The sequence below is a fragment of the Protobothrops mucrosquamatus genome, unplaced genomic scaffold (assembly GCF_001527695.2).
Source record: "Protobothrops mucrosquamatus isolate PMUCROS unplaced genomic scaffold, P.Mucros_1.0 scaffold78, whole genome shotgun sequence".
In the NCBI taxonomy this organism is placed as follows: Eukaryota; Metazoa; Chordata; class Lepidosauria; order Squamata; family Viperidae; genus Protobothrops; species Protobothrops mucrosquamatus.
The window spans coordinates 1829953-1847144 of record NW_015386455.1 but is presented as its reverse complement, the minus strand read 5'-3'; the positions used below and the strand labels follow the sequence as shown (position 1 = coordinate 1847144).

Genomic DNA, 17192 nt, shown 5'->3' with positions numbered 1-17192 from the left:
ATTAAAAAATCTCAACAGTTAAAAAAGGAGCTCATTCCCTCTCCCCAACCAAAGGGGGAGGCTGCTCACTTGTCATTCTTGCCCCATTTTCTTCCTTTTACTCAGAATATTCCAGAGAGGATTCAAGTAAAAGAAAGCAATTTGCTGCTTAAAATGTTCTGGCTATTATCTCGTGTTTTAAACAGAATCATTTTCAAAAGGAGTCATTTCCCTTTTAAGAACGTAACTGTTGTGAAAACACTGGGGTGGGAATGGGGGCTAATAAAGCAAACATTTAAAGCTGTGGTTGTAAAAGCTGTGGTTGTTAAAGCTTGATATTGTAAAGCCAATCATTCTGATGGAGATCTGTCTGGGGGGAAGTTAGTACATACAATTTCAGAGACCATCATTTCAGTTTCTTCTTATATTAAATTGTCTTTTCTATCTTTCCACTGTCCTTCATGCTTACTGATTTTCAGAAACTTCTAAATAACTGAAATAGAACGTTTAATGGACTACACTATAAACTAAACTAAACTCAAGCGTTGATGACAAACTCCACCTCACAAGAAAATTTAATGGGCTATATCTACATATGTCACCAGAACTCATCTTGAAGGTGATTTTTACTTTATATCAGCATATTTTAAAATTAGAGCAAATGTAAAAAAATTCGTTCTGTGTCTTCTAGTGATTTCAACAGAGCTCAGATCAGCAATCATGTTGATTTCATATCTGTTCCTTCAGGGTTAGGGTTTTTTGTGTATGTGTATGGTGATGTTACATTAGCCAACAGACTACAATGCTTAATGCATAATAGTAGTTTGGCTGCCTATTTACTAGCTATGTTTGGTACATGCTTGTGCACAGGGCTTTTTTGTCATAGAATGCTCAGAACGGAGTTCTGGCACCTTTTTTGGATGGAACCTTGTAGGGTAGGCAAGGCGGGTTATATGACGTCTGTGAGTTCTGGCACTTTTTTTTTTTTTAACAAAAAAAGCACTGCTTGTGCACTTCCTAAGATGCGTCACAGGAAAGAGAGCTACTCAGTGCAAGAAAGAAAGATGAACAGCAGCATCCGAGGCCTTCTCCCTCTATCAAAGTTGCCTCACAAATGGGTGTCGCAACCGGAAAGGTTCAGTGCCAGTGCTAACTGTCCACACGAAGTGCCAGCTTGTCTCCCCACTGAAGTGGTACCTATTTATCTACTCGGACAGAATATGCTTTCGAATTGCTAGCTGGGCAGAAGAAGCTGAGGTGAGTGATGGGACCTCACTCTACCACACAATGTTAGGACTCAAGCCGTTGGAGCAGAGAGAGACCATCTCCAGTGTCATTAAGCCCTATGCTTCTTTTTTCCTTCAGGTCTAATGCGTTTAATTTTTGTTGAGCTCTTCACAATAAAGCAATCATATTCCCTCCATAAAGAAAACCAGCCAATTCCTTTCCAAGTTGGGTCCACAGCCTTTTCCTCACCTCTCACAAGACCCGGGTTAGTGCCTCAAAAGGAACCAATGTTGAAAAGGTAGCAGCTCACTAAACACAGAATTCTTTGGCCACTTCTGTCACTTTTCTTAACTGAGGGGAGTGTTCTTAGAAGTTGTATTTTTAGGTCCACATATACCTCCCCATCTTTTTTCCAGTCTTGTGGTGCAGCTAGATTATTTTAAATTCTGTTCTCAGTGGTCTACTTTTCTGCATTGTAGGGCCTCAGCACCTTTTTTTGAATCATGATGACCAGAACTGGACACAGTTTTCCAAGTGTGGCCTTACCGTGCAGTATAAAGCGGTATTATCACTTCCTATGATGTTGATGCTATCCCTCTGTTGATGCAGCCTAGAACTGTTTTGGCTTTTTTGGCAGCTGCAGCACATTGCTGGCTCATACTTAACACATGGATCCCTCTCACAATTACTACTGTTGAGCTAGGTACTACCTATTCTGTACCTGTGCATTTGATTTTTCCTACCTAAATGCAGGACCTTACTTTTCTTATCACTGAACTGCAACTTGTTGGACAAGGCCCAATGCTCAAGTCTGTAAAGATCCTTCTAAATCTTGAGTCTATCTTCCAAGGTGCTGGCAAGTCAAACTTCTTGTATTAATCTGGTATTAAGCCAACCCTCTGTGGCTTTAATTTTTACTTTCAGGACTATCTCTTCTGAATAAAGTATGACAGACTAGTGTGTTCTTCCTGTGAGGAAATGTTCTAGTTCCCACCCCATTTGAGGTGAGATGAGAAGGCCAGGAGCCTGCAGGCAGGCCTGCACTGTTGCTGGCAGTACCCTCTTGAGTTTTAGCAAAGTGGGTAAAGCAGTTACTCTGACGTGTCTTTGAGCTTTGTGACAGCTGATTTCATATTTATCTGTAACATAATGGTTGTTTTAATTAGCACATTTTTAAATCAGGGCTTAATTTTATTATATGTTTTATGTGAGCTAAACTACCTAGAGTAGGCATATCCAGCATACAGGCTAATCATGGCCGTGGACAGCTAGTAATGTGGCCCCACAACTTACATAGATACTGTTTGTAGGTACTCGACTTACAACAGTTCATTTAGTGACCAAAGTTACAACGGCACTGAAGAGTGACTTATGACCATTTTTCACACTTATGACCATCCCAGCATCCCCATGGCCACGTGACTAGAATTCAGACACTTGGCAATTGGTTCATATTTATGATGGTTGCAGTGTCCCAGAGTGATGTAATCACCTTTTGTGAGCTTCTGATAAGCAAAGTCAATGGGGAAGGCAGATTTATTTAACAACCATGTTACTAATCTAATAACTGCAGTGATTCATTTAACAACTGTGGCAAGAAAGGTCATAAAATTGGGCAACACTCACTTAAGTGTTTCACTTAGCAACATAAATTTTGGGCTCAATTATTGTAAGTCGAGGACTTCTTATCTAGTAAAGTTGTTATTTATATACATTGCCTATATTATACATTTTACACGCAGCCCAAGACAACTTCTCTTCACTCATTGCAGCTCAGGCAAGCCAAACGGCTGGACAACTATGATCTAGAGTCTTAAGACAAGACAGAGTGGTATACAAATATCTGATTCAATGATTCAAACATTATTAAACATTATTATTGCAATAATGCTATTTTTTGTTCAAGCAGTGATGTTTAGACAATGGTTCTCTGTCTTCCACTTCACACAAAGCACTGAGTTAAACTTAGTTAGATTTAAATCTTACCATAACTTACAGACTTGTAGGGCAAAATGAAAACAATATTAATGTAAGAAAAAATTTAAGAAAAAGTATCTGCTACTGTCATTCTAAAATCAACTCCGAGGCTTAAGCAATTTATAATGCATCTAAAAATATATCATCACATAATATATTTTGTTTCCATCAAGGGACTCATAATTTTAAGAAGGCACTGAGCAAAGATCTGGATCAAATATGAAGCTTCCTTTGTGATGAGCATGCAAAACTAATGCTCACTTCAATTACTAATTTTAAAAAAAGTTTAAAAGATCATATCAGGTCAATGAAGGCATCTTTTAACTCAAATACTGCATGGTCAAAGAAATAAAACCCTTCAACAATCTAAACAGTGATGAATTTTCACTGTTTTCAAAATAAGATCTTCCATATTTATAATATTTGATAGCAGCTTTTTATTGGTTATAAAACCTAAGCCCATATACAAAATTAAGAACACATTTAGATGCCTCTGTTGAAGGAACAATTTACTCTGTTAACTGAGAGTTAAAAAAAATAAACACAATGCAATTTTAATACTTCTGAAAACTTAAAGGTGCAGCAATATACTTTAGCTTGAATATAAAGACCCCATTCCATGGCATAAATGGAAGAAACTCACATATGGGGTTAGAGATCGTATTGCCCATTCCCACTATCGACATCTCCTATCAAAAGCAGCTTTGGAGGGTCTCTGGCCCCTCTAGCACCACTCTCTGGGGACTGTAGATGGAAGGAGGTGGGAAAGATCAAGTGAAAATAAAAACAGCAATTCTCTCAACACAGTTTCAAGTAACTTCTGCTCTTGTGCAGCAGGATAATAAAACCCAAGCCTTCATCCCTTTTTAAAAAAATACAAAACGGTTGAATCTGTACCAAGAGCTGATAAGATGATAATGAACTGAGAGAAAGGCAAGTTATTGTTCTAAATTCATTTTCCTATGTTTATAAGTTGATGCACTGAGTGCAAGAAATAAAATCATTCTTCACAGTAGTGAAAAATCATCAGTCTTATTTTGAGTGAAGTATCTAAGACAAGAATATAGGCATAGAGGATACTGTTTACAAAGAGATTTGTTCACATTATTAACTGCATATCTGCTTTGAAATTCCCAAAATTGACAAAATCTAATTTTGATTTTCTTTTTACTTAGTTTTCAGCAAAAACAGCACAATTTCAGGATTTTAGACTAATAATGTTAATAGGATACAGTTACCAAATTAATTTAATGTCTGGGTAAAGAAAAAAGGCACAATGAACTTCAACTCAATTTTATGTGCACAGGAGTTGAAAAGTTTGAGCCACCTTAAAGAGAAACTGATTTTAAAATTTATAAAATCTATAAATAGAGGCCAAAACACTGTATTAAAACAGATTATCTAGCAAGTAAAAATCTTGCACTTTAAAACACATACTTGTATCCTTTGCGATACAAGATCACTCTTTAAAGTGGCTCTACCTTGGCAGATATAGTAAAAGAATGAACACCTGCAATGTCTTGCTTAATTGTGGAAAAACAGCTGATCAACAAAGCTTTCTTCATGGCATCTGTCTGTATCTTCATCACAGTAAATACAACCCACATCCAATAACTACATTACTTTTACGTTTTGTATCCCTTCACATCAAGGCATTGGGAGCAAAGTACATCCAGTGAACAACAGCAACAATATCAGTTTGTCTGATAGCTTACACAGTTTAAATTTCATGTTTATCCACAGCACTCCTAAATCCTCTGAAGAGCCAGGATGAATAATTTCCCCATTACTCCCAATTTACCAGCTCAAGTAAATCTCTTCATTGTGAGCTGTACATTTATGCTTATGCTGAATAATAGCAGCTTCCACAAAGCCTCACACAACTAGTATGTATTTTAACTATATGAATAAGTTTATAGACTATTTTTTCTATAACTCTTCCAATACTCCAAAAAGAAGCTATTATGGTGCTTCTGAAATAGTTGCTAGTTTGTTGCCAACCACATCATTGTAAGCACTGGTAAGTAAAAAAATAGTTTAAGACTAAATTACAGTAAACATGAAAGCTCCACAGTTTAAACCAATATAAATCAACATTATTCAGTTATAAATTTAAACCCAAAATATATTGACTACTGAAAGATGAAAGCAAGATTCTTGTCAACCAATGCTGATTTGGAATAGCTTTGTTACTTTAATGCTGGACTCTTGCTTTCAGCTTAAAACAAAAGTTCAAGTCCAAAGTAGGTGGTAGCTCAGGTAAAATACCATGCACAGCATTTCATTATTTCAAAAGAAGCAGGAACACACAGGCTGAAGAGTGGTCAAGTACAGCTTGCTGTTCTTAGAAATTAGGAATAATGGTCACCTTTTTATTAGTCCAAATACAATGTTCATTCTTCAAGCCCAAGCTTCTAAGGCAGTAATGAACACAATTACTGATATATGTAGTCTGTTTTTAAACCAATTAATTACCAAGTTTTAAAGAAGTTTTTTTAAATGTCAGTATCACCAATGAAAATAATTTGACTTGCTTTTCCTTTATTTATCTTCCACATTAAATATATGAAAATATGTTTGTAGAGGACAACAGTTGAGGCTCAAAAAAATTAAAATAGACTGGGCCTCTCAGAAGTCTTCCAAAATCATACTAAAGAGTCTTGATCCATAGCACGCTATTTCCATAGAAAGCTATTCTTGTGTGGGAAGCCAATGTGCCATCACAAAAAGGTATTCTTAAAACTGTAGACTGCAGTTATCAGCTTGTGGCCTCACGGGAAAAGGAAAAAAAAAACTCAGGGGAAAGGTAGCAGAGACTGTTAAAAAAAATGAACAGTATACGAGATCATGCATATGCATTTACAGTCCATGTGACAGGTACTTTTGGCAACTGCAAAATGACTGATATACAACTTGCTTTTAGAAGCATCAGACAAAGGGGCATGTGCTTGGAGCCTGTTTTTCCAATGGTAGATATCTGGTTGTGTATTTTACCGATGCAGGGTAGACAAGCTGCATTGTCGTGAGCTTAAAAATTAAATTCTTTTGTTTGGAGATTGGCCGTTGGATCAAAATTGTAAGTACCTCCTTGTGTTGCTTCAGGAATGAGGCTGGGGTCCTCATCAATCTGCAAAGAAAGTACAGTCTGGAGTAATTGTAATCTTCATTATACAAGTCATAACATTTGCTCATCTAATATCTGGTCCAACTTCACTCAGATCTGGGCATTACAGTGACAATCTATCTCTTCAAACATATTAAGTGTTGATATGTCCCCATAGCTTTTCAAAAGCTACAACGACAGTTTTCCCAGTTTTAAGTAATTCTGTGAGATGTATGGAGGAAAAGGGTAAAGTGAGAAATTAAAAAGACAAGTTTTTTTTTAAAAAAACAACGACCCTATTTTCTATTGCAAATATTCTTGCCCTATAAACTAGCAAGACGGCTAAGATGCTATAAAGACAAGAACTATTTATCCTCTAGTAACAGGCTTACACCAACTAGTAAGAAAGAGGTCTTCCAGCATTACGGGGAAAACAAGCAACTCTCTGTACGTGGCCAAGCTGATGCATCTGTTCCACAGTATCATTTAGGCATTTTAAAGGTTTTTCTTGAAAGACATGAAGAGGACAGGGATCTGACTTGCAAACAGCAGTCATCTCACAATGGCTGGGATTTGAAATTCTCAGACTTAATTTTGCTTTTGTAGATGGCCAGATTACTTGCGCACTGAGTGCCCTAGCCTGAAGATGCAGTGTATGGAAAGTTAATATATCTTCAATGGGAATAAAAGGATTTGACTATAGTATAGAATATTATGCAAAAAAATTATAATATTTTTATAATTATACTATTTTATAATATTCTGAAATGTCACAGGTACTTACATCATCACCAGAAAAATACTGATCTATTATCTCAAATGCTAGTTTATAAATGTCTTCATTCTCATGTTGTTGCAGTGCTTCTATTTTTTCTAAACCTAGCAAAGAAAATAAACATACAATTAGCTTTACAAATTATTATGATTTTGGCATATGACACTGGTTTTGGCATATGACCTAAGACAGATCAAATATTTTGAATGCAAGTATGGGTATCCATAGTATCTTGCTGCTTTGGTCAAATGATGAAATGCTTTGGTCACACTGCAGGCACCATCCCTTTTGTGTATGTATATAGGCAACCTTGTGATACTTGAACAAATGAGTATGGCTCATGGCATGACATTACTTTTGTTATTTTGAAACACCCCCCCCCCATGCACACACACTTCAGACACTGTTGAAAGGCAGTGGGTATGAGGCGCCTCTTCAATTTTTTAAAATAGCTTCATTTTTTTTTGCCATGGTTGCTTCACAAACTGCAGCTGCATGTGGGTGTAGCTAACAGATCCCAATTTCTATGAAGACTTAAAACAAAAATACTCTATGCAGAGTTTATGAAATTTAGATATTTGGCTCTACTAATATGGCTAATATGAGAAATTGTGTTGAGATTTATGCATTCAGTAATTTTATTGATTAACAGCATGTATTTACACAGTAGTAAAATTCAACTGGTCCGACCCTGATCTAAGAGTGTTTAGGATTGCCCCTCAAATAAATAAAATCCATTTTAAAAAGGCAATGGTCAGATAAGAGAAATCCAAGTCCAAAGCAGAAATGGAATTTGAGAAAATATCTCAACTGGACCCTGCCTAGTTTTCTTTAGGGCTCATTGGATCAGTGCAAATAGTGTGTGTGTGTATACTTCAATGACCCCACATTTTTTCTCAGTCCAATCATATTACATTTTTATCTTTATTATTAAACAACCCATGATCTGTTGGGGAATTGTTTCAGAGATATTTCCTCACCTAAACAGAGAATGATCACAGGTAGGCAAGAAAGTGGGATTGACTTCTGACTTCCAGATTCAGCCAGAGTTTCATTCCATACAGCATTAACCTTGCGAACTCTCAAGCTTCCTCCTTCCGTTATATATTCAAGATGGACAGTATTTAATATTTATTTGCTACATATATGTAGGGATGTGGGTCTATACATATGTTGTTCATAGTATGTTTAGGTTTGTGTCATGTATGTGTTTCATTTTGAGAGCGGGCAACTAAATTTCATTTTTGATGTGTGCCATCGTGCCCACAGTATAAAAATGACAATAAAGGTTATCTTATCTTATCTTATCTTATATGCTGCCCATCTCACTATCCAACATGACTCTGGGTGGCTTACAATGCCATACAATCATAAATAGAAAAGCTAACAGCAATTAAGTAAAGACTAAAAGCCAAGACAAATGGTTTTTTTTCCCCCACCAATCACCTCCAACATAGTGTGCCCCATTAGGGCCCCAGGGTGCATGGGAGTGTACAGGAGGTATTGCATGGGGAGGGAGCAGTGCTGATCAGGGAAAATGTGTGAGGTTGTGGAAGAGGTGCTACACAGGTTGAGAAGGCTACATAGGTTGGGGAGCAGCACAGGTCAGGGAGCACATGCACCAGAAAGGGTGTGCAGGGATTCCTTCCTCCCTTCCTTTCCTGCAGGCAGGTTAAATGGCTGATGCAGGGTGGGGGAGGGAGCAAGAGATTGAGAGAAACTCTAAAATTTGAAAATTATCATAGTATGCTGAAATGCAGTGTAGCAGCAGCCAGTAGCCCTGAGGCAGCCACAACGTTTCCAAATTTCATTCCCTTGGGAGTCTTGGGTCCTGGATTTTGGATGCATTCTGTAAGTTAGCTCATTTGAAGTACCTTGGTTCAAAAACTATGATGTCCTATGATGCACCTTTTCACCCAGTTAAAGTCACGACACTGATAGTTTTAATAGTATACAGATATAGTCACGACAAGGCTATACTCTGCACAATACACAGCTCTTTTGAAAGGACCATTTATTTTTAAATGCAAACTTTTGGCACAAAGAACAAAATGAGATCCTCTGGGATATTGTAGGCTTTGAACAGGAGTCTCTGAGGGCTACCTATCATAGGCTTACCAAGATAAGCCAAAATTTCCATATCATGTTTCCACATACAATACTTTCTCATAAACTGGTCTATCTAGGAGTCTTGCAGAAAAGGTGAGATACTAGTCATCACCAAGACTGATGCTGTATTCTAAATTGAGAGGTGGAACAGAAACAATAAACGAAGATCTACTTTTTACAATAACAATTGTATCTAGAATCTTAAGTGCCTTTAGAACATACAGAACAATGAAGAAATGTCAGTTATGCTGGCATTTGAGCAATCCTTCAAGGATTTTCATTCTATTCTAGAGGATCCAATAATCACAAAAAATGATCTAACTATGGCATGCAAACAAAAAAACAGATTAAAATAAAATAAAATAAAAATAAAAAAGTACATCTCTACTCTCCACTCACAATATTTTCATCAGAATAACATTATCAATTAAATACCACAATAAGTCAATTATGACAGATGTGAGACTACCGCTGGAGATGGGGTCAAAGTCCATCTTACCAAATGAAATCTTACCTCCACATTCTTCTATAATTTCTGCTATTGTGCTTGCCTCATCACCAGCCATTATTAGAATATTTTTTAGGCCATCCAGAACCACCTGCACTACTTGAGAATCTTTCACTGACAACAAGTTACAGAATGGTGGGATTACATTCTGCTGTACAAGATATTCAACCTGAGCAATGCAAAAGATATTTACAATTATTTGTGGCATTAGATATAAATCATTCTAAAAATTCTGCATGAATTTGATAAGATGTACAAACCTGATCTTTTCTACCACTTATCGTTAAATTACTAATTGCCCAGGCAGCTTCTTTCTGAGTGCCAAAGTCACCCTAGACAATATAAAAATGATTTGCATTAGCAACATAACATCTTATCTTAATTTAACTAAACATAAACATAGGGAAATCTGGTATTTGACTGACCTTAGCCAATTGGTGAATTATCATAGGAATAAGTCCAGCATCAATTACAGCTTGAACCTGTTGCTGATTTCCTGCAGTAATATTGGATAAGAACCAAACAGCTTCCTACAATGAAAACAAAAGTTGCTTAAAATACTTGAAACTAACATAGATGGACCGAGTATGTCTTTGGAACTTCCATCACTTTCATCCGGGTGTATGGTTTTTCCTAGCTTTAATTTTATTTTACTGTGAACTAGAAAATAAAATACAAAATATTTTAACAATATTCTGTGCTTTACATCTTTTTGCCTCACTGTATACTACTTAATTATAAACACCTAGATAAAGTCTCCTAGCAGTTTAAAAGAGACAAGTGAAATTTCTCAGTTACCCTATGGGATTTCTCAGGTGAACTCACTATATCACTCTTATAAAGCTAAGTCCAAGAGACTACCATGAAAAAAGCCATGAAAACCACTGATAGCTATGAGTAGTTCTGCTTCTTTTTCTTAAGAGGACCAAGAGGATTTCATACCAAAGGAAAATAGAAATAGGTCTAAAAATAATCCTGGGGATTCTGCTTAGCAAACACCTGCCCTACCATCTTACCAAAAGGATATTCATAATTGGCTGAGACTGACAACTATACCTACGCTCCAAAGCTGCTTTTTAAGGAGTGAATGTATGATGGTTTCTTCAAGATTATTAGGACTTTCCTCTTAAAAAGAGGTATTAATCATTTGGATCCAGTAAATAAATCCCCTCTTACTAGATATTTACCAATGAAGATTGAACTTATAATTTGTGAATATATAAATAGTACTTGTCTATTGCAATCCTTACACGGTTAATTTTTTACATTGTAAATACCATGTTTTCCCTTTCCATTAATCAAAGAGAGAAATTGACTAGAAGCACAATATTGGTAACTACACTAGGTGTGAAATCTTTGCACTTCTTTTAGCATTAGGAAAAGAAATATGTTAAATCTGTTAAATTATAAAAAATGAAACAAGATTACCAAAAGATTTTGAGCACTCACCTTATTTATCTTCTCTTTAGGATGTGTCAAAAGATTTGGGAAATGGGAGAGGACATCACAGTTGAGAACAACTTGTGTCTGTTCATCAGTACCGGTTACTATATTGCCAACTGCTCTTAGTGCTGCAGTCTTTAATTTAAGAAATGATACAATTAACATTTTCTGTGCTTTAAAGGGTCTCTATTTCATTCTTAGGGCTAGTTCAAATGTGGTATTTAATTTCAAAACTTTCTACGTCCACAGGCATCTTAACTGAATTGTGATAACTATTTACATGGGAGCTACAATTATTGACTCAGCGTAGGTAGAAGTAACGGTGAAAGACACCCAGCAATATAATTAAAGTAACAAATCTTACAATGAACTAAATAAAGTTCAAATTATTTTAGTGCGCTAGCACCAAGAAATATATATGTTTGTATTTATATTTTTTCGTCCAATAAATTACAATTCTTAGACGTTTCAAAAATGCATGTTTAGAATAAAGAAGCTATTCTGGTACAAATTCAGAGAAGAAACTAACAAAGGAACTTTATGCAGGTAGTCCTCGAGTTACAACCACAATTGAGCTCCAAATTTATGTTGCTAAGTGAAACATTTATTAAGTGAGTTTTGCTCCATTTTACAACTTTTCTTGCCAAATTTTTTAAGTGAATCATTGCAGTTGTTAAGTTAGGAATACGGTGGTTAGGTGAATCTGCCTTCCCCATTGACTTTGCTTGTCAGAAGGTCTCAAAAGGGGATCTCAGGACACCGCAACCCTCATAAACATGAAATAGTTATCAAGCATCCGAGTGTAAATCACATGACCATGGAGATGCTGCAATGGTCTGTGTGTAAAAAATTGTCATAAGTCACATTTTTCAGTGCTGTTGTAACTTTGAACAGTCACTAAATGAACTGTTGTAAGTCGAGGATTACCTGTAATTTTATTGCAGTGTAAATTCAGTCCATTGTACTCATTTTGTCAACCTTAACAGCAGCCATTTTGGGATGTCTACTGTAATTTCTTTCAAAACCTAAAGAGATTGGATATCCACTATTTGTTTCAATTGATAAAGTTGCTAAAGAAGCCTGCTCTGTGTAGGAATGGTTAAAAAATCATAGCTTCCACAGCTTATAACAGGCATGTATATTTTTTTTCCCAATTTCAGAAACCTTATTAAAATCTTAGCTAATTAATAACATTAATATGTATTTAATATGTATTTTTAAAAATCTGCAATAAACCAACAAATATTTATGGATGCAGTCTTTCAGTTATTTTGTGTATAAACATCATGGTACTCAAGTGATTCTGTTTTGCCTTAGTATAAAAATAACACTAAAATGCCATAGCACTTCTTTTGTTCCGAAATGGCAACTTATGTGCTTCTTACAAACCTGGCAAGCTCTCTCTCCTGCTACCATATTTCCCCCAAAATAAGATCTAACCAGAAAATAAGCCCTAGCATGATTTTTTACGCATGCGCTTAATATAAGCCCTACCCCAAAAATAAGAACTAATTAAGAGCCTTCATGGTCGGCCGGCCGCACACTCCGTCCCACATTCTGGTTGCTCACAGCTGCAACAAAGCAGGAGGCTGAGCAGTGCTCTGGTGCCACTGCCATGAGATGAGGTGAGCAGGTGGCAAGGGGGTGGAGCTACCCGTGTACCTCAGTGCCCCTGCAGCCAGTCCACCCATGCCCTGCCACTTGCCTCACAGCGGTGGCACCGGCAGCAGCAGCCCCATCCAGCAGGAGAATGCGCGACCAACCACTCTGTCCCACCGTCTGGTTGCTCGCGGCCAGATAGGGTCAGGAGGCCGCGTGGTGCATCAGTGCCACCACAAGGTGATGCGACGCAGGTGGTGGGAGGTGGAGCTGCCCCACACCCGCGCACTACAGGGCTCCCGCAGCCAGGCCACCCCCCGCCACCTGCCTTGCCTCATAGCAGCGGCACTCACTCTCTTCATTGTAACTGGGCTGGCAGTTTTGGCCACCTGGTCCCCTTTGCAGCGCTACCCAGTCATGGGAGAATTATACCTGGGCTGGCGGCCAGGGTGCTCCAAAGACTCCTTCTAGAGATGGTATGTGGAGAAAGATCCCCCTACCCCGCTTGCCACTGCTTCCTACCACCGGCCTCCAGAGCTGCCACCATTGAAATCATAAAATACAGGCAATGAACAGAGAGCAGGCAGCCTGACATGACGCCGCAGGACTGAAGCGCCAAGCGGTGGAGGTGGCTCCCGCTGGGCAGGTGATCTGAGGGCAGGGGAAGGCGGGAGAACTGAAGAAAGCCTCTCCAGCGCGGATGTGACTGATGTACAGTGGTGGTGGAGGCCTTTTGCCGTCACTCTCTCCTGGCTCCAAAACAGGAGAGGGGGACTGGGTAAGGGGATAGAGCCACCCCCGCCCATCCTCTGTAGCATGGCAGTCTGGCTTGGCAGGGGAGTGAAAGGGAAGCAGTGGTTGGGCATTTAGGTCATTGAACGGGCGGGGGAGGTTGCTGAGCGGGGAGTAAGTAGCCTGATGTGGGGGTCCTAAGGTGTGTGGGTGCTGGGTGCATGGGGCAGCTCCACCCCCTGCCACCTGCCTTGCCTCACCTCCTGGCGGCAACAGTGCATCGCATGGCCTCCTGGCTGCGAGCAACCAGAAGGTGTGATGGAATGGGCAGGCACCCGTGTGGTGCATCTAGCGGGGGCCAGCCCAGCGGTAGCAGCATTCCCACTAATCTGCGCTGTGCGGGCTTTGCAGCCCCAGAGTACACCGGCCAAGGGGCTGGCGGGCTGCGGCTGGACACCTTCGGCCCCTGCGTGCTTGTCGCCTCCCGTACATGGCAAATAAGACATCCAGTCTTATTTTCGGGGAAACACAGTATTTCTGCATTCTTGATCAGACTAAGAGACCCTCTAAATCTTAACCATTTATACAACAAGAATCTGAAATATTTTTGAAACTAACTGGAGTTACAGAAAGCACTTGAGGTATAGAGTTTATGAAACTACTACTACTACTACTATTTTTTGAATTCTAAAATAAACTACATGAAAAGGAGTAGGAAAAAACTAAGTAGTGTTTATTGTTCTTATTACAATACAGCCACTCCTCATTTAGTGACTGAATTCTTTCCCAACAATCAGATCCTTAAGCATAATAGTTGCTAAGTGAGTGTGTGTGTGTGTGTGTGTGTGTGTGTGTGTGTGAGAGAGAGAGAGAGAGAGAGAGAGAGAGAGAGAGAGAGAGAGAGGGAGAGAGAACCTGGGAATATCAATGATTGCTACTGTCTCATTCAGATAAAGTTTGCTCACATAGCTACACCAGCTACACTGACTCCAGCATACATTGTTACCAGCACACAAAATTTGTTGTAAATGTATGGATTGGTCCCAAATGATTTTTTTTATTATCATTGTATTTGTGAACGGTTGCTAGTTGAGGTAATTACTAAACAAGGAATGGCTATAATAATCTGCTAACAAGCTTTTATGGACATAACTTTGTACATTCCCCTTCTTTCATTTGGAACAACCATACAGTTACTTAGTTTTGTACCAACACAGTCCATAAAATATGTAATATGCAATCAGAAAACACCTATGTCTTAAGGAATTTTTTTTGTCTAAAAATGGAGTATGTTTTTAATAAACATATATTAACATGTAAGTTAAAAAAAGGTAGATATAAATCAGCATTAAATACTTTCTCAGCACCTGGCTGACCTTGATTTGGGCTGAGAACCTAAGCAGGGTTAAGCCTGATTAGCATTGCGATGAGAAACCACCAGGTCATCCCAGAGCAATAGTGATTACCAGAAAGTAAAAAACTATCCTAGAAGAAGACAATGGCAAATACTGTCAGATTATTGCCATGAAACACTGCATGGATGTGTCCAATAGACAGCAGAAGTTGAGCTTTAGTCAAGAACATATGTATGCTTATTGAGGAAGTATATTCAAAACACAAATATATTTATTTAATATATTTGCCTTTAATTGAGTGGATTTGACACACAAATCAATAAAGATGTTATACCCAACAAAGATGTCTGAATTTTTGTCACTGATATAATAAGACATTTTTATAATGCCATATCACATTGTACAATACTCAAAGCTTACCTGAACTTTTACTTCCTGATGGCTCAGCAAGGGGACTAAAAATGGTACTACACCTGAATCTATCACCATCTGTATTTGCTCATTCCCACCATCTGTGAGATAGGACAAAGCCCAAACAGTGTCCACAAGAATCTGTGCAAGAAGGACATGTTATATATTAATGTAAGACGGCAATTAACTTCTGAATCAGATTTTCTATGCACAAGAGCTTCACATATATTGCAGATTTTATATATATTCTCTAAATTGCTTTCTATGATTTTCTTTGTTGTTTTTTCTACTAATCGAGGAATATTAAAAAATTCTACCCCAAAACATTTGAAATAATGGCAATATTACTAACATTTAAAAGAAATCAAGCAAGGAGAAAATATTTAGCCCATCCACTGTAAATTTATTTCTCCTAATTGTTATTATTTTGATCCTTACTTTTGCATGTGCCCACAACTCAGTAATTCAAACACATGAGCACAAGATGAATTTCTGACATATAAGTATTGTATGAGCCAAACAAAAGCAATAGAAAATAGCATTTCCCATAGCAGGAACCAGCATAGCATCTATTTTATCTACAAGCCATTTGACTGCATCATAACTTCTATCATGTAAGAACCACTTATAGATCATCAGCAGCAGAAAATGAACACAAAAATAGAATCACATGCATTCCTGCCCTTACTATGAACAATGCAACTGATTTCCAGGTTAAGTGTCTACAGGTTGCAATACTTATGAAAAAGTAAACATGTTTNCATAGCATCTATTTTATCTACAAGCCATTTGACTGCATCATAACTTCTATCATGTAAGAACCACTTATAGATCATCAGCAGCAGAAAATGAACACAAAAATAGAATCACATGCATTCCTGCCCTTACTATGAACAATGCAACTGATTTCCAGGTTAAGTGTCTACAGGTTGCAATACTTATGAAAAAGTAAACATGTTTTGCAAGTAATTTTTTATAGCAGCAATTTAGGCAAAATGTAAGTAATATAGCTATTCGCTTAATAAATAATAATCTCCAGGAGAAAGAATATTCTTTTAGGATATACTTACATTTATATCTGTATGGTATATTAGAACACATAAGGCTGGTAAAATCTGTTGAGAAAAAAGGATTATCAAAGGCCATTAATATTTGGAAAGCAAAAATACAACATACCTTTCATACATAGTCCTTGACCTACCTACCTACCTACCTCTCAAGCTTCCTCCTTCCGTTATATATTCAAGATGGACAATATTTAATATTTATTTGCTACGTATATGTAGGGATGTGGGTCTATACATATGTTGTTCATAGTATGTTTAGGTGTGTGTCATGTATGTGTTTCACTTTGAGAGTGGGCAACTAAATTTCATTTTTGATGTGTGCCATTGTGCCCACAGTATAAAAATGACAATAAAGGTTATCTTATCTTATCTTATCTTATCTTAACTATTCATTTAGTGACCATTTGAAGTTACAATGGCACTGAAAAAAATGACTTATGACCATTTTTCACACACTTACAACCTTTGCAGCATCCCCTTGGTCATGTGACCAAAGTTCAGATGCTTGGCAACTGACTCATATTTATGACGGCTGCAGTGTCCTGGGGTCATGTGATCACCTTTTTGTGACCTTCTGACAAGCAAAGTCAATGTGGAAGCGAGATTAACTTAACCGTGTTACAACTTAACAACCGCAATGATTCACCTCTGGAAATAAAAGTCGTAAAATGGAGCAAAGCTCACATAACAACTGTCTTGCTTAGCAATAGAAATATTGGGTTCAATTGTGGCCATAAGTAGGGGACTACCTATATAATCTCCAAAGGCCAAGCTAGTGAGGTTATTTTACCTACTGCGGTTAAAGGATATTTCTCAAGTAATATATAAACTATATAGCAGTGGATTCAATTTTTAGAGTTTCCACACTACTATCTTAGGTCCAGACAGATCTGGATTCAAAGCTTGA

The 17192-nt window shown here is 37.7% G+C and overlaps 1 protein-coding gene across 1 annotated transcript in view; it reads right to left on the bottom strand.

Moving 5' to 3' along the window:
• Positions 1 to 4124: 4124 nt before the first annotated feature.
• KPNA3 (karyopherin subunit alpha 3) overlaps positions 4125 to 17192 on the bottom strand; it is a 36988-nt gene continuing 23920 nt past the window's right edge. Inside the window, exons 10-17 of the mRNA XM_015812320.1 lie at positions 16289 to 16333; positions 15228 to 15359; positions 11128 to 11256; positions 10104 to 10208; positions 9939 to 10010; positions 9685 to 9847; positions 7071 to 7165; positions 4125 to 6310 (exon numbers count right to left, since the gene is read on the bottom strand). Coding sequence (XP_015667806.1) covers positions 6212 to 6310; positions 7071 to 7165; positions 9685 to 9847; positions 9939 to 10010; positions 10104 to 10208; positions 11128 to 11256; positions 15228 to 15359; positions 16289 to 16333 — 840 coding nt within the window. The 3' untranslated portion in view covers positions 4125 to 6211. The remainder of the gene's footprint in view (positions 6311 to 7070; positions 7166 to 9684; positions 9848 to 9938; positions 10011 to 10103; positions 10209 to 11127; positions 11257 to 15227; positions 15360 to 16288; positions 16334 to 17192) is intronic.